Source organism: Watersipora subatra, chromosome 10, assembly GCF_963576615.1.
Source record: "Watersipora subatra chromosome 10, tzWatSuba1.1, whole genome shotgun sequence".
NCBI lineage: Eukaryota > Metazoa > Bryozoa > Gymnolaemata > Cheilostomatida > Watersiporidae > Watersipora > Watersipora subatra.
Genome location: NC_088717.1, coordinates 16,571,742 through 16,594,115, shown reverse-complemented (window position 1 = coordinate 16,594,115; position 22,374 = coordinate 16,571,742). Strand labels below are relative to the sequence as shown.

At 37.1% G+C, this 22,374-nt stretch overlaps 1 protein-coding gene across 1 annotated transcript in view; it reads right to left on the bottom strand.

The window, feature by feature from the left end:
- LOC137405716 (transmembrane protein 131-like) overlaps positions 1-22,233 on the bottom strand; it is an 82,645-nt gene extending 60,412 nt beyond the window's left edge. Inside the window, exons 1-9 of the mRNA XM_068092077.1 lie at positions 22,110-22,233; positions 20,953-21,008; positions 18,017-18,060; positions 16,143-16,211; positions 14,858-14,981; positions 13,692-13,805; positions 11,493-11,696; positions 2,811-2,916; positions 1,409-1,575 (exon numbers count right to left, since the gene is read on the bottom strand). Coding sequence (XP_067948178.1) covers positions 1,409-1,575; positions 2,811-2,916; positions 11,493-11,696; positions 13,692-13,805; positions 14,858-14,981; positions 16,143-16,211; positions 18,017-18,060; positions 20,953-21,008; positions 22,110-22,209 — 984 coding nt within the window. The 5' untranslated portion in view covers positions 22,210-22,233. The remainder of the gene's footprint in view (positions 1-1,408; positions 1,576-2,810; positions 2,917-11,492; positions 11,697-13,691; positions 13,806-14,857; positions 14,982-16,142; positions 16,212-18,016; positions 18,061-20,952; positions 21,009-22,109) is intronic.
- Positions 22,234-22,374: the final 141 nt, after the last annotated feature.

The window sequence follows — 22,374 nt, the reverse complement described above, 5'->3', positions numbered from 1 at the left end:
GGCTGTACTCTATGGGTGTGTGGGAAGCCCCACAGCTTCAAGGCAAGGCTATACTCTATGGGTGTGTGGGCAGCCCCATAGCTTCAAGGCTATACTCTCTGGGTGTGTGGGCAGCCCCATAGCTTCAAGGCTATACTCTATGGGTGAGTGGGCAGCCCCACAGCTTCAAGGCTATACTCTATGGGTGTGTGGGCACCCCCACAGCTTCAACGCTATACTACATGGGTGTGTGGACAGCCCAACGCTTCAAGGCTGTACTCTATGGGTGAGTGGGCAGCCCCACAGCTTCAAGGCTATACTCTATGAGTGTGTGGGCAGCCCCACAGCTTCAAGGCTATACTCTATGGGTGTGTGGGTGGCCCCACAGCTTCAAGGCTATACAGTCTACCTATGCAATCAGGATACAACTAAGTGTGAAAGGATTAGGATTCACATTTCACAAACATTAGACAATTCTCTCTTACCTTCTGTACAGGCCCTATAGCAAAAATTTGCGTAAATACTTTCTCTGAATTTGATTCACTGTGCAATTAAAACCAAGTTTCAAAAGTCAAGTTCTCAGGTGTTAAAAGACTGTCTTCCAAAGTTTAGGTACGACTGAACTGTATTTGTCGCAGTACATGTTCTTTTAAATTTAAAACAGACGAACCCATGAAACGCGGATCTAATACTTTATGACATCAACAGCAATCAACAATGCATAGCTCATGCGGAAGAATGTGTTTAAAACAACGTCATTAGCATCACAAACTTCAAATTTCCTGCTCTGACAATGTTGGCATCAGTGAAAGTGGTGAAGTAACTAAGCAAACAGAGGCCATATCTATGATGCAGATAACATCCTTTATCTATGAGGGAGAGATAGGACAGGTCACAGATTGCTATATTAGCACTAATGTTTTCAAGATAGCCAAGAGAAGGAGAGGCGCTTTTGATAACGTCAGTCACTGAGTGAAAATGAAGTGATGCATATGCAATCACTTTTCATATTTCAGGAACTACATGTATGTCTTTTCATGCCCTCTCGAATGCATGTCGTAACAATAAATAATATAACTGCCTAAGTTCAATCAAATACTTCATGATCAAAACAAGCAGATGTAGATGTACATAAAATGTACACCTCGCTACAATGATCCGCGCATGAACACATCTGTTCACAAATTCACTCTCTTTAGAGTCATTCCGTATAAAGTTGCAATGGCCATGTTATAGCAGACGCTAACCGTAACATTTGAGAAATGATTTAAATAATAATATAATACTATAAATTTTGGGCATACCGCTCACCTATGAGTCATCCCATTAAAATACATTCTAGGAAATATCCCACAGACTTGCCACCTTGACTCTTGGCTAGAATAATGCATAATGCGAAAGCTGACATAAATGCGCTATGCGTACTCACTGCAATTTCTATAGGTTTTATACTGCTGTTAATAACGAAGAGAGGCAGTGATTTTGGTTCACTCCGCGAATGCAGGATGCCAAAGTCTAACAGGTTTTGTGGTGTGTACAGCCCAGGTTCTGCTGACACTTCTACTTCTAAGGGGACTATTAGCAGATCATCTGTGCCTACAACATTATAATGAGTCACCGAACTCCGCGCAAGTGAAACGATTTATCAGCAACACGTGCAATGTCTCTCTAGCCTGCTCAGCTGAAAAGGTAGGGTATTTTAAGGGTGACAAGAAGGGCGTGTCAGAATTCTCCAGGCGAAGGAACTACATAGTTGGGGCACATAAACTCCAATTGCGTATCTCTATCAATTTTGATGGTTTTCCCTTGGATCGAAGTACATGAGGGTGCACAGTAACAGAGTCAAGAGGAATTCAGTGAATAATGCATCATTTAAAGTGGTAGCCCGAGATCTGAATGAACATTTTAATGTTTTAGGTCATGATAATTCGACTCTTGCCTTATAGCAAACGAACTTGCTGCATGGTATAGATATTTCATTGGATTCCTTAGTGGGTTACTGATGGATTAATCATCACATTAATCACCGGTCCTCTACGATTGGTTTAACAAAGATTGGTTCAATCCTAATTGGTCCAAAGTTAATTCGTCCAAAATCAAACCGTCCAATGGTACGAGCTGTACAACAGTTCGTCTAAAACACGATTGGTTTAAAGCCAACTCGCCCAAATATATGATCGATCCAATTACTGTTAGGAACAGTTTTAGTTACAGGAGATTCTAACGACAAGCTAAGCTAAGCTCAAGAAACAAATACTAAAGATGAAGTGAAAATCTTGGTTGTTTTAGCGAGAAGGACAATAACGTATATAATAATTTAGAGCTAGCAATATATGTATAATATTGTTTATTATGTTAAATTTTCAAATCCTTTTTGTATTTTTACCGTTTTCTGTATACAAAAATTACCTGAACTTACATTTAATCCAATAAAATATTAGCTATTTCAACTTCTGTATACTAAATACAAGTCTCTGATTTAAGTTTTTATATTTCTATCATTGTCTTTACAACAATTTTACACTAATCGTCATTAAACCAAATGGTATATCAGACAAATCGGTTTCGGACTACATGACTTTGGACGAAATGGTCTCTTAGACCAGTTGGATTTGGACTAATCGGTATTGGACCGAAAGCCATTAGACCCAATCTTGTCAAACCTGTTGATCACATATTGCTGAAAATGGCATGTAAGTTAATCAATAGACACGACGAAATAACTACTTATTACATACCGCGATAGACACTATCTATTTTTTGTCACGCGCTTTTTCAAGGGTGTGCATAAGAAATGTGAAAATAACCTAAATTTAAAAGATTAAACTTACGCTGCAGTGAAGCTGTGCGTATACGTATAAATCCTGTATCATTTGTTATCTTATTCGCCAGATATGTTGCTCTCATCACTGGCTTTGTTTGAAATGGCTCTATTTCCTGAAAACAGACAAACATAGCCCCATTACAACTAACAACAAAACATGACAAACTGCTTTTCATTATTGTGACTTACATTCTTCTCGCAAAGCAATATGAAAATATTTGAAGTAAAAAGTAATACTTAGTGTAATGTGTAACGAATGACACAGTTCCTTTGTAAACCATTGATCACATGACACCCCATTTATTGTCTTTCATTCGTTTTAACTTTTGCCAGAACAATGCTGAGTAGAACAAGACGGCTATGCGCGTGCGCACAACCGTCCGCATGTTAGATAGACAAAAGAAACATCATAGCTTCACAAGAGATGGGCTAGCGACCTAAAATCTCTATTTGTGGCGCTCAATTAGAGGTAACATTTAAATAAAGACTGGTGTTGTATTTTTCAAACACCTCGTCAAAATATTGAGAAGATGAATTTAACCCTTTCACGGGTGAACACTCTCCTTCAGGAGGTGCGACATAAACCCTTTTAGATGCAGGAAATTTGCTAACTTATATCCAACTTGTGGCAGATCTCTAAAAGAACATGCATGGGGAAGCTGATACGACCAGTTGATACCTATTGCTTGCAATTAAAATATGATGATTTTATAGCCCAATCTTATAATCTATCAAATGCTACAAATATATATTCAAGAACAAGTAGCATAAACAACCCATAGTTATAATATATGCAAAAACAAAAATATTTGCATCGGTTGTTTGGCCAGTTAAGTTCTGATTGTTGCTTTGACTAGTTTGGAATGATTTCATCTTCTGGCTGTTCAATACATTCCGCCATGTCTTCTGGCCTCAAATCTTATGCACTGCTGAACTAGTCGATATTAGCGTCAAAACTATTTTTGGCAGAGAAAAACTTACGGATTGCGTTTCACACAAATAATGATACGCTACAATCACATGGCAGCTAAGCACAGCTTTCAGCCTAAAACTAGTCGTTCATATACCATCGTAAATGCAAACCATTTTTCATATACGTTGAAGTAATAAGACCGCGTCAAACAGGGATCTACGATTAGTCTGATGCAGATTACTAATTATTTCTATGGTGTTGCTTTCAAAGTTTTAACAAACATACCGAAAATCTTTGAAGTTGGAAAATGGACTTCGATACGAATAGAAACAACAAAAGAATTAATTGTCATTGATGTAACTGAGTCATTATTAGAACAATTTTGTGGACACTTCTCTACTAGTCCCTTGTTATTAAGGGTTCGCAGAGATCAAAGAATGTCAAAGTGACAGTCAAATGGTGGTGACGTTCAATTAAATGGTGGTGCTTTATTTTTCAACCCTCTTCCTAAAGTGATGGTCAAATAGAGGTGGCCTTTAAATAAAGGTGGCATTCAATTAGAGGTTTACTGTAATTTATATTTAGCTAATTTTTATGGGAAAATAGCCAAATGCCAGGCATTGCACGGGTATTAAAAAGCGGCTTATAAACAGTGACAGGTAATGTAGTTGCCTACCATTTGCCATTAGTCTGGCACATTGCCAATGGCTAATTTGAGTAAGTTAGCAAACTTACTAATAAAAGCCGTGAGAGCAAGCATAAAATGATTTTGTGCCATTATGCAGGGCGGTATGCGTATTTTAACCTACATAGAAACTTATATATCGCCCAATGAATCCATCAATCGTGCATCTTGCATATCGTCCGGAAAACTGGAGCTTCCTAGATCAAATCTTCTGCAATACAGATTCTTCATTCCAATTTTTAATAGCTATAGCCGTACAAACTGAATCACACACCCACAAACTTTGAGATTTATATACATGTATATAAAAGAAGAGAGATAGGGTCTTCAGACCGCAGTAAATCGACATACAAGCTCAGTTCCCGAACGCATTAAGCTGAGGCGTGACTATTCTATAATGACATAGTGATTAAAGTTCTTGGTAATGAAAGCTCTGAAATCGATAAACATAGACAGCTTTTCCTCAGCAACAAGAGCTATACACTAAAACTAGTTGTTTTTTCTAGTCATAACAAACTTCACAACCTATCACAGTTTTGGAGAGTATGTGGAGTTTTCTCAGACATATGATCTAATGAGAAAACAACCCCATATTATCTCAGGCGCGGACTTCAGAGTGTTAACATCGTGCTGCACAGCTGAGCCCTTTACATGCAATCACCAAAGATAATGCCATACGAAAAATTGGTCTTGTAGCTTAATAAAATGAACCTTCATTTTTCCTTCCCACTTGAAAACATATCCGACAAAACCACGTTAGCTAGAGACTATGAACACGCTAATGTGCATTTGTTTATAAAACGCTAGCCAGAGTTCATAAAAGCTTCAATCAAACACAATCTAATTTCGAAATAAGTATTGCTTTTACTATAGCAGCAGTGCAAATATTGGGAAAAATAGTTTAGCAGAATGAGATTTACTTTTGAGTTCCAACTCTGACCATAAATAGCAGGCATCTTTCTTTTTGACAATCTAAAAACTTGTTGAAAGAAACTATCAATGGAGGTACAAGAAAGGGTGACCTTTTATTTGCCTTAGTAATGACAGCTTCATTCAGAAGCGTCAATGGAGTATCCAGCAATAATTTTGACATGATTGTTCTATAGGTAAGGTTGGCACCCAGCCAAATCATCTATTCACCGGTCATCAATGGTGCGTGGGAGTACGCCTACGCAAAATCACCAGCCAACTTTTGGAGACAGTGGTTTTCAGGTTGGTGGAAAACCACACATACTGTATACGTGTTACCGTGTTAAAGTATAAGGAGTGGTTTAATTGGTTAGAATCTTAGTGAATGAACCCAAAAGACTTCGCTGCATAACAAGGTCATAGCAGGTTATTTCACAGAAGAGAGAGAGAGAAATAACTGAAAAAGAAAAGATCTGAAGAAGAAACGAAGAAAAAACTGCATGCGCTGTTACAAATCATATTTAGCAACGGAAATGTGAAGATTTATTTCACTGCAAATTTTCAACAAGTTCATCCCTCCTAAACCAACAAAGGTTTCGGTACATTATAATTATGACTCATTTGGAAAGTTCATTGAATGCTTAATGCGAGAAAGTGAGTAATCAGGTTAATTTGGAAACGGAGTATACAAATATCTATGCAAGCGGAGATGGAAAGTCTTGATATAAAGTTTGATAATTCAACACAAACCTGCCCATCTAACTAAATAAAATATTCCTCTTTTGTATACTTTAGCAAGAATCGGACATGCACTTTACTGTTCGCACTACATATTCAAGGCTTTTACTAACTAGAATGTGTTAATGGTGTCCAATAACTGTGAAAATAGCAACACTATCTGACCTGCACAGAAGTCAGTCTAACGAGTCCTGCCCGCAACCTTGAACATCTATGTTAGGAATAGTACTATAACTAATTGTATGGACCACTCCTGTCAATCAGATGAGAGCTTCATGTTAGATTTTACTAATTTCGTGAATCACCCGAGACCTTGCGTTTGATGAAAACTTGAGCAGCCTGTGTACCAATGGGAATAAATTGCTACAGTCGCAGTTCAAAAAACATCGGAAAAAATTAAACTATTTGCTTGGCAAATACCAATGGCAGAAACATTCCACCGCTTATTACGCATGGTTATTGATCCAATTTGAAACCTCAAATACACATCTCAGTTATATAGACACATAAATGACACACTGGTGCTCATAAACGACCAATGAAGGAAATAAGAGTTTTTAAGGAAGTTAAAGCCAGTAAAATGACCGATCCAGTTAGATACAATACCATGGACAGCCAAGCCTTCTTTCATGATTTATTTCACAATGACATTGTATGTACTGATCAATATAGGCAAACACATAGTTGAGTACTGTATTCAGAGGACGCCTGACTTGTTATTTTAACCTGTTCTTAAAAACCCGTTAACAATGTACACGAATAAGCCTTACGGCGAGCCGAATCAAATACACATCAAATACATGTATGACCTTGGTCATTAGAATGAGCTAGCATCATGCTAGTTATACCGTCTACCCCTTGAGCTTTCCAGAACAGCATGCTATTAATGATCAGTAGCTACATAGCTCAAAATTTGTGTGTCATATGTAAACACCAAAGGTGATACACGCGACTAATTCAGATGACCTCTCAGTTACGTGTTAGCAAGTGCTAACAGCTCAGGTTTCACGTTCCCAGTGAGTACTAAGATGCATGTTGGGAAATCTCTTGTGAGAATATAGGATTGAATGATCAGCTATAAATCCGAAACAAAGTTATGGTCAGGCATAAGTGAAAGGGATTCTATTCACATTTATTACACATAAATTTGAGAACTGAATACTTGACAATCGAGACAGTTTGCATTGCCATCCGCTGAAGCTGATTGTGCCACTATTAAAAATTGGATCATTTTTATTATAATAAGAAGCGTGTCCATCTTTCTGAAGTCACAATTGAAGGTGACAGAAGCAAAATGCTTTCAAAGGACTTCAAACTCCTGACTTTCGGCTAGGTAGACCAGCACTCTACCACCTGCGTCAATCGATTGCTTTGCCATACTAATAGAATCATTATGCGTATATTTAGCACACCTGAGGATCCCTTACCGCAAACTGGACTGCTAAGCTACTACATTTGGAACAACAAAGGGAAACTTTCAGAAGCATAGCAGCAGTTCTGAAAAAGATCCATTCAAAATTTTACATGTTCTTATAAGGAGTATTCCCATGGACTATAAAACAATTCAGTAGAGCTAATACTAATGAAGACCGCAGCCCAGGCTAACATATACCACATTAATGTGTAAGGTAGAATCGTTTTGATATCGATTACATAAATTATTCATGAGGTCCGATGGCTTTGTGCTGCATTGTTATTAAAGATACCAGAGACAGATAACTACAGCCCCTATTCCTGTAAGGAACTGTAAATATTAACTGGGAGTTACTTTCAAGTGTCTCTAATGTTATAAGTTATCGTAATATGTCCATAAAAAACTATCAGTGTTCAAACAAAAACATCATACAGCTTGTTTCCAACAATGTATGTTGATATATAGGTAAATGAACAAGAAATTGCCATGAATAATGTTAACGATATCTCCCCTCACGAGATCAAAAGGCAGCAGGCAGCAAGAGTAAGAACACTAGTAGCAACCACTGTTAGCAGATGATCTTCAATTAGAGGTCTCACCACTGATGACCTTAGAAAAGCAATATTAGGGTGATGAAGTAGGTTAATGTTTGCATTCTTCATGAATTAATGTCACTACATAGAAATAGATGAGAGGAAAGACCATATCCTTGTAAGTGAACAGTAGCTGAAAGATAAGTTTAACCTATTCTTAAACTATATGTATTATATTATCTTTATCTATAAATCTATACATATATTTCTCAAAGTTTGTGTATCCATCCGTGTATGTCCAGCTATAGCTAGTAAAATCTTAGAATAAAGAATCCATATTGCAGAGGATTTGATCTAGGACCCTCCGGTTCACCAGTCTAATACCTTACCGATTAAGCCACACTAGCTTGATAGATTTGCTAAGCAATATATGTAGCTATATGGGTACAAATAGCAATCGCTCTCTGTCGTGGAGAGTTTTAGCGTAATTTTATGCGTGCTCAATTGTGAGAGCAAATAGTTAGCTCTTAGTAGTGAGCTTACTCAACTTAGCCATTGGTAATGTGCCAGGCTAATAGCAAGTGACAGGCAACTACATTACCTCCCATTGTTTATAAGCTGATTTTTTAATATTCGGGCAACGCGGGGCATCCAGCTAGTATATATATAGATCTTAGTGCTGGTCTTTTTGTTAAACCCTGTGTCCAGTTATAGCCATTAATATCTAGCAATGAAAAATCCGCATGGCACGAAAAATATAGATATGTAAAATGGTTTCTTTACCCTGGTTAACCAAATGGGGTGATAATGTCTAATCAGAGTCGAATTCTCTTAAGGTGCGTTTACACTGGCCGACACCGACTCCAATTAGGTGCCAATACCCCGACTCAGACATTTCACGTATCAGTGCCGACACCGACTCCCCCTTTACATTGCAACGATCGAAGTATTTTTGTCGGTACCAACAGCCAATCACAGCGCTTCACCGTTCTGACTTTCACCTGACCACGCGAAGACAAGGACACATAAAAATCAACGCGCTTGATGTGGAAAATTCTATACTAGTACTAAACTACTACTGCTGCTGCCGCTCCTACTACTACTACTACCGCTAGAAGCAACTACTGTATGCCGAATGGAGTCTTCCGATGACGATGAGATTTTGTTGATGGCAGGATCGGCTGCGGCAGCTCTGACAGCCTGTATGATGGAGGAGGAAAAACAGGTTTGTTTGATATAATATTTATTTTGTTGTTGTTTGTTGGTAGTAGCAGTAGCAGTAGTTATTAGTTATTGTTTTGTGTGTACGCAAGGAGCTTTTTGGTGTACCCTTGCGTGTCACGACTGCTATCAACATATGTACCAGTCTAGTCTACTAATATTTATTTAAATAATATTATTATTATGACACTCACTACTATAATATAACTGCTAATGGTTTTCAATAGCTTCACATATAGCTTTAATGAGGCTTCTAGCTTCTGATTGGCTGATGAGCGCCCGATTTGTCGGCACAACCGGGCACTGCTGGGTTGCACCGAAACCGATTTTCAGATCGGTGCCGACACCGAAATCTCTGTTCACACCTACTGACGCCGACTCATCAAATTTGTCGGTGCTCGACAAAATCGGTGACAAAATCGGCCAGTGTAAACGCACCATTACCTGGAAGTTTGAGCATTCACCTCAAGATCATAGTCATTTCCAATATATATAACAATACATATATATTGTATATTATATAATAATTCCCTACTATATAATTTATATATATATTAGAAGGATGACTGGTGTTGCAAGGGTAATAGAATAATTACCTAATGAGTTTGAGTAACTTACCTAGAAAGTTACTTTACTAAAACAATACCCACGTCTTGGGTTATTTGCCCGATGTGTAGCTTAATGGTTAAGTTCACCACCTCAAGATCTGGAGGTCTCAAGATGAAATACAGTGCCGTGGAGAATTTTATTGCTACATTTTAATTTTTGTAAGTGGACCCAGGGTTTAACAAAATGACAAAAACTGTAATTTCTATAGATATATACCAACGTCGATGCAACTTGTGCAAGCGTAGTATAAAACGACAACAATTAATAGAAATGATTATCTTGTTAGAAAATAAAGGAATTAACTACGACAGATTATCTAAAAAAATGTCCAAAGATTGTCTATGATACGATATTGAAAATGTAAGCAGCCTTTACCAGTAACTAGAGCAAAGACAGCCACTCAGCCTTACCACCAAACTGACCTCTGCCTAAGAACAATTATCTGCCCACAAACTCTTATCTCTTTCTCTCATTGTTTTATCAACACAAAGCGGCAGCTATGCCCAGAAAAATTATCTTATTGTTGTGATAGGAAGCAAATTAAAAATACTTGAGCAATCATCCAGCTGATTTATCTGTACAACTAAGGACCGACCACTCAACGGAGCAAAATATCTTTAAAAATTTGCATGCTGTGAACTAAAAAGAAAACAGGATGTTCAGCAATTTCAAAACCACAGGAGGTAATGAATCTTGTAAGGTGGTTGGTTGCAGTTGGTTGCGCATGAACACCTAAACTGTCTTACAAAAGAGACACAAAACAAACTTTATATACCGACACCTGAGTAACTCTTCTACTATGGAAAGCTGTTCAAACAGCTCGTCTATAGTGTTCATTCTGACGATAAATTATTATAACGACTTACCTTAATACCTATACAAAAGCATTAACCACAGACCATAGAGTTAAAAGATTAAACCAAAATTTTGCCATCATAAATTTAAGATTTTGTACTATCATTTCCTCAAAATAAAACAGATTCTTTTCAGTCAGAATTCACAGCATAATTTCCCAGTGCTTAAATGTTAAATTTCGGTTTAGAATGAAATAAAAAAAATTTAAACAGTCATCTAAATGTATTTCTGCCGTTCATGCTAATAAAAATCTTCAACATTGGGCTTGACATACTTCTAATAACTTAATATTTATATTAGAGAATAGGGGTCTGCCTTTTAGTTGAACTGTGCAAACGATAGCACTTTTCTACAGCTGGCTTTATTAATGGAAAAAAATATTACACAAGGCTTCCGTACTTCAAATGCATCAAATCTAGATCAGAATTTTTGGTCGACTTCAAAGAACTTCAGATTGAAGCTCTAAGAAAACAACGCCATCTTTTACAACGAAAATATTGCGAACACATCAGCCGAGGATTTTTGGCAAAAACTGATTCCATGCGAACAGGTAAACGAATTCCGCAGTGAAAGAGTTAACAGAATCTCTGTTTTATGAGTTGTTTGCCTCTGTAACTGCAAATGAGAAATTATACAACTTAAATTAAGCCAAATGTTCATAGAACTCAAATAGAGGTAACATCTCAGTAATACAAATATGTAAACAATGTAGTCATATAGAGATACATCTACTTCCATTCATAGCAGTTTTTAGCAAGACTTAAATGGGAATTCCAAGTGCAATAACCAATATACGGTCATAGCAAACATACCCACATACTACGACTGGCTTGCGCAGCCCCCGTAGGTAGCTCCAAGTGTATATTGCCTCCACTAGAGAACATCTCTACCACATGGAGTGAGTCACTGAAGGGATTATGCATGCTGATTATAGGAGAATAGCTGCCATTTACAGGCACTCTCGCCCCGAGTAAGGGCTTCAGCCTAAATGGGTTATTTATACCAACTCCAAACACCTGTAGGTAGAAAATAATGGAAAGTGCGCTGAAGACAAAATAATATATAACATATATTTACAACATAATATAATATATAATTAATATGCATAACAAGTGTAAAATAGTGTGTAAGACACAATTCATATAGCATGGCAAACGACACTCTTTAAAGGCCCTGTTATATTATGTTCAGGGGAAACAATCTGTTAACACCATGCTATGGCAGTTTCTTATGTAGAATCACCATAGTTCAGGTTACTTGAAGTACCAGATTTTTGTAACTGGCTGAATGTGCAGACACGTTTGGTCACGGCTCAAAAACAACCCCGATTTGACCCGGCCATTTGATGACATATGAAAATAACCGTGTGTTGTTGTTGACAGAAACCTAGCCTGAGTTACTAGATGTTTTAACTATTCGAGATATATTTCTGCGGCAAAAATCTTTTGCTCGGAATATGCACAGAAAAAATATGTTATTGGAGCAATACATATTTTAGTGGTACATTCACACAGACACCAATAATGCATACTAGCATAAGATTAGACAGTGAATGACAAACTCATTCCACACATCGCTAAAATATCTTAATTTTTAAAATTCTACAAACATCGAAAGAGTGACATATTAGAAACAACAAAAGAAGATGTGAGTAATTGAATTAGCTTAATTCAATAGGATAACCGAGAAATTCAGCACCAGCTTATGCACGATTGTTTCATATGTAAGGAATGAACGTCACTAATTTATTGATTAGCTGACTCAACAATAACCCACAATTCTCTTTACACATGTCATTGAATGACCAGTCCAGACATCAGTTGATTTTTGAGCCGAGACCAAGCATGTATCTACATTATGGCCAGTTACAAAAAAACTGATGCTTCAAAAGACCTGAATTTGAGGAATTTTACACAAAAACCTCTGCTTAACAACATAATTTTAACAGATTGTTTCAGCTGGCCACTGCCCGATTGGACCTTTAATACCTACCGCAGACATGGTTTACTCTATACAGTAGACACCCCTACATCGTAAACTCCTCCTTTTACATAAATTCCAATTATTTAAAAGAATTTATGTAAAGTTTTTGCACCGTATTAGGTAAGAAATCCATTTAACGTGAGGCTTCAAGTCAGCGGAAGTTCTTGAACTCAATTCAAATAACGAGCATCTTCGAGTTATCCTTACAAATATCCCTTTCTCTCTTGCCACACTTGTAGAGAGAAAACAATGTATCTCTTGTATATACTAGTACCCTAGCAGTTCTAGAGGATTATTTATGTTGTAGGAGCGTCTACTGTATACAAAAGAGTAGCAATCAAATATACACTATAAAGCCCAAGATTGCACACATTCAAAACAAAAGTACACCAGGCTACATAGCATCCTCCTATCCAATTGGATGAGATAAATTTGAGTGTAAAGGCTGGTTCACACTATATCACCATATCTAGCGTTGATGCCACAATAATTTGGTGATCATCGATGATAACAATGTTCACACTCTCACATACCCATCCGGATTTGCATCAGCAAGTACTCCATGACGTAGTGTTCTCATTCTCTCATTTTTTTTATTAATTGTCCTCGAAGGAACTTCATGGTTTTTGCGCGCTCGAATCAAATACTAGTACTGCAGCAACGATCATAAACGGAAATAAATAAACCACTCTATCCGCAACCGCGAATTACTATCACCGCAATGGTGCACATGACTATGGACGATGCTCAGCGAAATATCAGGAAAGTTTGACAGCTGCAAACTTCCTCGACATATGCGCGCTGTTTCGTCGATGCTATCGCTCTACAGTGCACATAGTTGACGATAGACGCCAAAAGAGCAGCACCGATGCAGTGTGAACCAGCCTTAATTGTTACACTCTATACATGCAAGATTGTACATGATACACCCTTATTATCAGAATAGTGTCTAATCCATTGGACACAAAGACCAAAACTGAAAATGCGAGAGAATTGGAGAGCTAAAAGTATTTCGGTAGAGCACTCACATGGTACATAAACACTCCGCGGTCAGTCTGTACCTTGAGTGCATGCTCCACATTGCCCAGCTGCCTTGCCAGGAATACAACATCGAATGTGGTGTTCTTGCCAGGTTGTATAATCTACCAATAAAAAATAAAACCACTTGCGTCAAAGAGGAATACGAATAGGAACACTTTGAACAATTAAACTGAATGTATATTGCGGCTGTTAGTAGTACCTTGTAAATAGAAACAGACTGCACAGCAGAAACGACATTAGCAACTATAGTGATAGACCTGTGTATAACTTAGCAGTGGCTGGTTATAGTAATTGTCACTATCCAACAGTAACACAAAACACTTGTCACTGTGCCTGGTACCAGCCAGTGATTATTGGCAGCTACTGCCAATCTTACAATAGTACTAGAGTAGATACAGCTGACAATGAGCAGCAGGTGTTATAAAAACTCATGTTCACATGGATGAATTATCATTAAGAACGACGAAGAAGGCACGAATGAATGATTTAGATTTATCCAATAGGATAACTGAGAAAGTCAGCTCTCAGGTTATCCTATTGGATAACCTGAGAGCTGATCATAGCATCTGCAATGATTGATTGAACACTGTTAATTTATTGATTAGCCGCTCTAAACAATATTATTATTCTACAGCAACACAGAAGATTAGTCACTTGTAATACCTGCCAGTGACTAATACTAACAACTGTCAACCATATAATAGTACCATATTAGATAAAAACTGGCGACGAGCAGCAGGGGGGTCATAAGACCTCATTTTCACATGGATGGCTGCCTACCCATGGCTAGTAAATGTTCATACATAGTTTATTATTGAATCGTGAGTATACCCATGCAAGGATCCTATTGATCAAACTCGTTTGCATTGACAACTGTGATAGTGGCTCAATAATACAATTCTATTCTACGATCCAACATTGTCCCAAGGCACCTTGCAGGCCTGAACGCACAATCACAGGAACTGACTTTAAACGTGTGAGCTATTCATACAACTGAGCAACCTAGGCTTGCTGCACATAACTTTTGCAAATAGAGCTCTGCTTGTTATTGTCAGGCCCATTTGAGAAACTAAAAAGAGCAACTATCCTGAAGAAGTGGAACTAGTCACTGATGTTTTACTGAAAGCAAGAGAAACGACGTATACATATGTACCTTTTCTTTGAAAAAGGAACAGTGAAAGTGTGCGGTGCTGCCGCTAATAGACAGCAGGTGTATATTTTCACCATCTAATCTGTTGGTGACTGTGATGCGGCGCAATGATGGCATTCCTACTGACCTAAAGACAGAGAGAAAGCATTGTCACGCAAATGGGTTTCACAACTCCTAAATTCTAGTCCTAAATCATTAAACTAATTGTGCTCTGGTACACAGGCTAGTTATTGATCTTCTAGAACTTTCAAAAACTCTATGCAGACGACTATGTAACCTCGATCTACACTTTACAAAATATTTTATGAAATCGCTTTATGGCAACCGAGTCAGAGCTTCTAAAATCGAACAATTCAGTCGGAATCAGCCGGACATCTCAAAACTCCGGTCATGGTCGATTTGGTTTGGTCAGGAGCAATCAAAGCTTGCGCTACATTTAACAAAATACTGTTGGCAAATCCAATAACTACCGTACTTTTCGGACTATAAACCGCACCCCTATATAAGCCGTATCTGCTTTACTTTCCAAAAAACGATGAGAAAACAATACATTGGCTACATCTTTGTATAGGCCGCAGAACTCAGGACGGTGTTTTTAGCGCGGCAGCAACTTTGCTGTTTAAAACGGAACAATGCCTAACGGCACTGTTTCGTATTAACTGACGCTTTTTAACCTAGTTTCTAACGGGACAGTACCGTTAGGCATTGTTTCGTATTTTTTTTCACCGCTAGTGGCGGATTAACCGGAGCTTCTGGTTAATGCGCCCTAGCGGTGAAAGAAAAAGCCACAGAATAGCAGCACCCTTATATAAGCCGCACAGCTCAAATCGTCAGAAAAAAGTAGTGGTTAATAGTCCGAAAAGTATGGTCCTTTATTTCCTCAAAATGGATTCAGAACGCAACCTATGTCACTGCGGGCGACCGCAGACGGACAATAGTGTAAAAAACTGGAATAATGTAATTTTCTCAAATCAGCTCTGCACCATTCTTCACAAAACTCTACTGTTGCACTCGAGATGTAGCTACTTGAAAAGACTTGGTTCGATTGCGTTGGTCTTTACTATTGCGTTGTTATCACCAACAAAGAATGACAAGATGTCAATATTTGTCGTGTCACAGTTATGAATTTTGCAGCCGAAAAGGTAAACTTTGTCCCAACAAGGAGTGACTCATGATGACCACTACACACCATATGATATACATATGATATACAGGCCCTATGACCATCAAAGCTTGTATAGCAGCTGGGTTGCCTAGCAATATCATAGCGGAATATGGAATCACTTACTGTGTGTGAAAGTCTAACGTAGGAGGCGTAAATACAAGGGAAAGGGTGTTATCTTGTCTGCTATTCATTCTACAACACATAAATACTAATTACTGAGTAGTAGTGATGGTTATATGTATAAGTTGCCTTCTACAATGCAGACAGCTTGCTGACCCAGCTATGACAGCAGCAATACAGACAAGGAGGTCCCGCTAGCATTATCTTTGTTACATATCCAGTCAGTATCTACCAAGTTGGGAACGGAGCGATTACCATTAACGTAGGAGACATAATAAACAACTGCAAAACATGCAGTACAATTGAAGGACGACACAAAGAGTCTAACATCTACCCTGACACAAACACAAAGAAAAGCCAATATCCTTTTCATATTTTTGTACCTCAAATCAATATCATCACATAAATAATAGATTGCCTAAGTCGACGTGAGCCAAGGCCGGCCATAATGTCAGAGAAAGAGCACGCCGTTTTGAATCATACGACAAAATGTTGCATTTTATATAATACCATGTAAGCACTACAATTTTTCTATCCAACAGTGGGCATACGCATTAAGAAATGAGAGCCGGCCTATAACAACGCACCAACATAAGAAGTGTACTGCACTACAAAGAATTTCCATTACAAAACTTGGCAATATTTCACTAATAGTGCATTTCAGGCAGATTGTGACGAATTCATCAAGGTCTTTGTGCAAAGCTACAGCTTCTCTCTACATAAAAAATATTGCACGTCGGAGGCAATAGAATACAGCTTTACCATGATTATATTCTGATCAGACCACACAAAACAGCCGCCTTTGTCATACAGCACACGTCTGTCACAATATAATTGATATGTAAATAAGTGATGGTTTTAGCCAAAGATAAAACAACACATACCACAAAGTCTTAGTAACCCGTCTTCTATGATATATTGGAGCTCATAATCAGACTATGGTGACACGGAGTCATGAGATATCATAGACCTGCTGACTACAAAACTAACTTGATATATCTGGGGCTCTGGACCGTGTTCAAGTCAAACAATATGAAAACGTTTCACATTACACATGCTAGCAGAGCAGCCTAAACAGTTTTATACCAAATTTTCCAAACTATAAGTCACCCCCGCCATGAAATGTATAATAAAGAAGAAAATAAGTTGCGCTAGAGTCGCAATAAGTCGCACTGTTTAGGAAAGTCATTCGGTAGAATTGAATACCAAAAACCGACATACCATTTAAAATTTAAATGATGAACGATTAAGAGATATAATAGAGGCAACAGCGAGCTGAATGGTATGCTTACGTTATATGATAGCTACAACTAAACATGTTAATATAAAATGTTAATATAACATGTTAAGAGTTAGTCGAATATCTATAGCATGAACAACCTGATGAGAAATCTACCAAAACAACCCGTATCATTCCAAATACGCAGGAGCTAAAATCCAATGAAATCTTCATCAGCGGCGTTACTTTTCAACTATGAAGACCCCGGAGGTACAAGAATCGGTCACATAGCTTTTAGCCCGTAATTGACATTTTCGTTTTCTTCTTTCTAGTAGGAGTAGCCTCCATCTTTTGCTAGTCCCTTACAATTCCCCTCTAACTCCCAACTATTTTTGCTGCTCGATAGGTCAATAATTTCACGCATAAGCCACTCCAGAGTAAAAAATGCTCAACTGGCTATTCAATGAGAAAAACACGACTTCTTATAGTTCAGTAAATAGGGTAACCTAAAATTTACCCAGACTGACTGATGAACTGCGACAGAAGGTCATGCTATTTACAAATCATATGGTGATTCTGCAGGCTGCAGGATATGCTAAGGAACTACTGTGACACAAAAAAGCAGCAAAGGGAAGTATGTCACCATTAAAGTACTTACCCAGAGTCATCATCAGAGAACATGAGTGAGTCAGATGAGCTTATCTAAAAAACAGAAGAGATGGATTACAACATTTGGTGTGCAACCCCTTTTTTCAAGTATAGATTGTATACTAACATCGGTCAACTACCGATGACAGTAAAGAGCCCAAGCCACTCGCGTATCCATAATACCTTAACGAAAACATTGTCCCTTTGATCAACATAGAAAGTTTTATCATATCACTGTTGCAATGATGTTAACAAGGATGTTAAAGACAGTTTACCAAGTTCCAGTTCACAACCTATGATAAAAGCTGCATTAAGGACATTAACGAATACAGGGAGTCTTTTGAAACTGGTTGGCATTCAGTATTCTTTACAATTAATGTTTCAACTCTATATTTTTAGAAGACTTCATAAAAGAGCGAAAAATACAATTGAGAACACCTGGTTGCTATATCAGATCAATAGAGGCTACCTCCTTATTGTTACTCTGTATTCCCATCATCCACCTAAGCGATTAATAGTTCCTGCAGGTGCCTGGTTATAAAATACAAGTTCAGCGTGTGTCTACCCACAGACGTAACCAGTAATTTATGTGTGTGCACATTGTCTGCTGGACTCGCACTCTAGTTATAAGTTTACGACAAAAACTTGTTCAGTACAAAGTTCTCTCCACAAACACCGGGCTGTCTCATTGATAACACACCAGTGCAGTGATTTAAAGCTGTACTGCCTGCTACTATCGACTGCAGTAGTTAAGAACATCATGATAACTAGCAGCTCGAAGATAAAATAATCTAGTTGATTAGAAATGCAGAACTTCAATTCATTTGAGCAATTGGCACAAACCTGGTTTTTATATTTAATGTAGCATTTTAGGCTTTTAGCAGATCATAAACAGCCAAATTCATTAACATCTGACAGCAAGAACTGCTGCATGATAGCCTAAAGCTAGCTTAAAATAGCTTAAAATCAACTTGACAGGTGATCGAATACAATAAAACTTGTGAAAAGTGACACCTGCTATGTTCAACTTGAATAGAGAAAGATGGCTGTATGTTACACACATACAATTGATACCCCTTATATAATTTTTTTACGTATACTACCGAGCAAATGTAAGGTGACATTTTTTGCATAGTTATTACGGTTTCACACACAAATGTCCTCAAACAATTGTCAACAGGCACAACAAAATACCAAATTGCATATTTTTGGTACATGTGTGGTAAATTCTATCAAGCATACACAGTTTCAACTCAAAATCGATCTTAGTGTGAACAATAGTACTGTCTCAAAATACAGTTTTTACAAATACAGTTTTTGATTTTTTCGGTAAACCTGTTATCTGGGTATAAACTGCAGACTACTCTGCCTTGATTTGTAAGAGAGAGCAACTTAAGGTTTGAATGGCCCTTCTACCAGTGACCTTATTGAAAATCAAAACCCAACCTTTTGTTCACAAACCAGGCTCTCTATAATACCTAGTCGCAGCCATGTTACTATCTGAGTTAATAAATAGATTCAACACTCCACTGTAAAACTTCTGAACAAACGTCACTTAAAACAAATTATTGTTACAAAAATCTATAAATAGTAGCAACTACATCGAACTAAGTTTTAAACACTATAAAAGCAAAAAAACTTTAGAAGAAAGACACGAATTAAAAAAGCAGGCTTGGAACTCTAACAATTGCCGCCTTCTTCATCATATACCTCAAACGTCACGAGTATCAGTCCACTGTTTTGAGGCCATACAGGGCATCTAAATCATATTAAACAACAGTTGAATTTAAAGTGTTATCTACTAATTTTTTATTTAATATTTCAATGCATAGCTTTCTTTATATGAATATTCTGATGTAGTAAACTCACACACTGCACACTTGAGTGCTAATTTGCAATCTATATATTTGCAATATAGGTTTTTAATGCACATTATAACCATCTCTAACCAATCACTCTATATTTTCACCGTCTTGACTTCGCTATGGCCAATCAATACCAAGTAAGGTTCTGAAGTCTGACTTATACAACAGAATCTTTACCCATTAGTGGGAATTTTGCAGTAGTTACTATTTTACAAGGAAGAAAGCAATAAGACTCCGCTGGAGTGAAGGCTCAAGTCTCCCCTACTAACCACTGCATATTCATTTTCCTGCTAATTTGATAGTTCAGCCTGTGAATCTTCAATCTATTGATGTGTAGGCCTACCTTCACATTCAGCAAGCAACTTTTGTGGTTTAGGCTTAAGTTGATATTTATTCTGACAAAAAGGTTTTTGCAATTGCGAGTTTCCTTTATCCAGCGTGTAATAGATTTGTTACTGATTGATGAATTCACCCTTTCGCTGCCAACCATGTACAAATTCAGGTATCTGCCTAGTGCCAGACATTTTACCGAAAATTACCGATATTGCTTCATGATATGCATACAGTATTTTTTTCAATTTCAATCTCTGTCTAGAACATTTTTGTTCTATAATTTATTTTGCCAAAATTTTAACCAACATTCCTATGCAAAAATTCAATGGATCTATACTTCGTGCGATGATAAAGCTGTGAGAAGCTACGATCAATGCGAAGCTAAAACGATCCTCCACAATGTTCCTTACTCTTACAAAACTATTACTTTCTCCACTATCAGAGACAGTGTTGCCACTTTAATTATTTGTATAATCACGAAAATCTGAATCTTAATTGGTTATAATGTCATTAACATAACTAGCAATTTTCGGACAACACTGTCAATTTCGTAAAAGTCTTAAAGACTGTGGGTTATGTTGTCAACGAATAATAAAATCAGAATACTGCGCAATAGCTGGGAAAGTCGCAATAATGCGTCTATGGCAGTGGACCCTAGAAATCGCATAAATGCGTTTATGGCAGCGAAAGGGTTAAGGTTCAAGATAAACACAATAATACAAATAAAATAGTATGTGAGCAAACTTACGGGTAATGGAATACCATCCACCATAAACTTCAACTCGTTATCCGTCTGTATGAAAACTACAAGAGATGATGAAAATTATTAGCAAAACGTTACAAGACAGCAAAGAGCCTTCTAATTTGAAATATAAAAACTCTTTAATTGGAGCCAAAAGAAAACCATTTCCTAACAATAACTTATAATAATAAAAGCCCTAATTAGTCTGACAAACACAATTCGGATTCATCATACATGTAAATAACGATCCATAGTTGCAGCATTAACAACTAGCAAATGAGTTGATAACTGCCATTTGCAATGGTAATGTGTTGACGTTATGCCTTAAGGAATACATTTAAGCAACATACATGAATGCCCTTGAACAAGTTCATAAACTGTGTATCATACATAATGATAATTATATAATAGAAATTTGATGAACATCTTCGAACAACAGCGATGAACAGCTTTTAACCGAATTAAAGCTGTTTAATGCATAAATTTTTTGCAAATCACAGAAAGCTTTTTTCAACTGTTTGTTGAAAAATGTCAGTTAAAAATGTTTAAACAAATATGTAATATTTCCTGTAGGCTAGTATTGTTGATTTTTTTCAAATCTGCTTACAAATTCAAAAATACAATTCTCAGCCAGGTGACCTCAAATATTTAACACCATTTCTGTATAATTGACGTCTCAACGCAGAAGCTGTAAACTTTTGATATTTTTGTGAAATTTTCCACCTATAAATTTGGGCCACTAAAACTAGAAATATGATGCTCTATATTAATGATAGACTCAACATATCATATTAGAAATCATCTTAAAAAGGCACAAAAACCGTCGTCTTACCCATTGTAAAAACACTATTACAATTACATCACGTAGTCATCATTAATATGTAGCCAACACTGAGTCGTGGTGATTTATGTTCTAAATATTTAGTGCAATGCTGTTAAGATCTGTTTAATATATAATGACCTATTAGAGACTATTTGCACAAAAGTACGAGTAGCAACAAACTAAACTACTACTGCAACATAAAAAGTAATATGAAAACGTTAAGATACGAGTATACTAGTATTATATAGCAGAAGCTGTACTTAATAAATAGGAGGCGAGACATCTACAGTAAGCATAATTGTATCTTTTAATCATAAACTTTAAATATTAATAGTGTTACCTTGGCCATTATTAGGTGCGCAACTAGAGTTGCACATCAAACAGTGTATTGTAAATATAAAAAGTGTTGTGTTTATCTTGTTTTGTCCGAACAGTCTCATTTTGCCCAGCTTTACTTCGCTCAGTTGTTGGCCCTTCGCCATGTTTATATGTTATTGACTGAACGCAGAGTTTCTTATACATTTTATTTACTACGGATAATGTTAAAATTAGATTTAATTTTAATTATAAATTACAATTAAAATATTTTTTTGTATATAAAATAT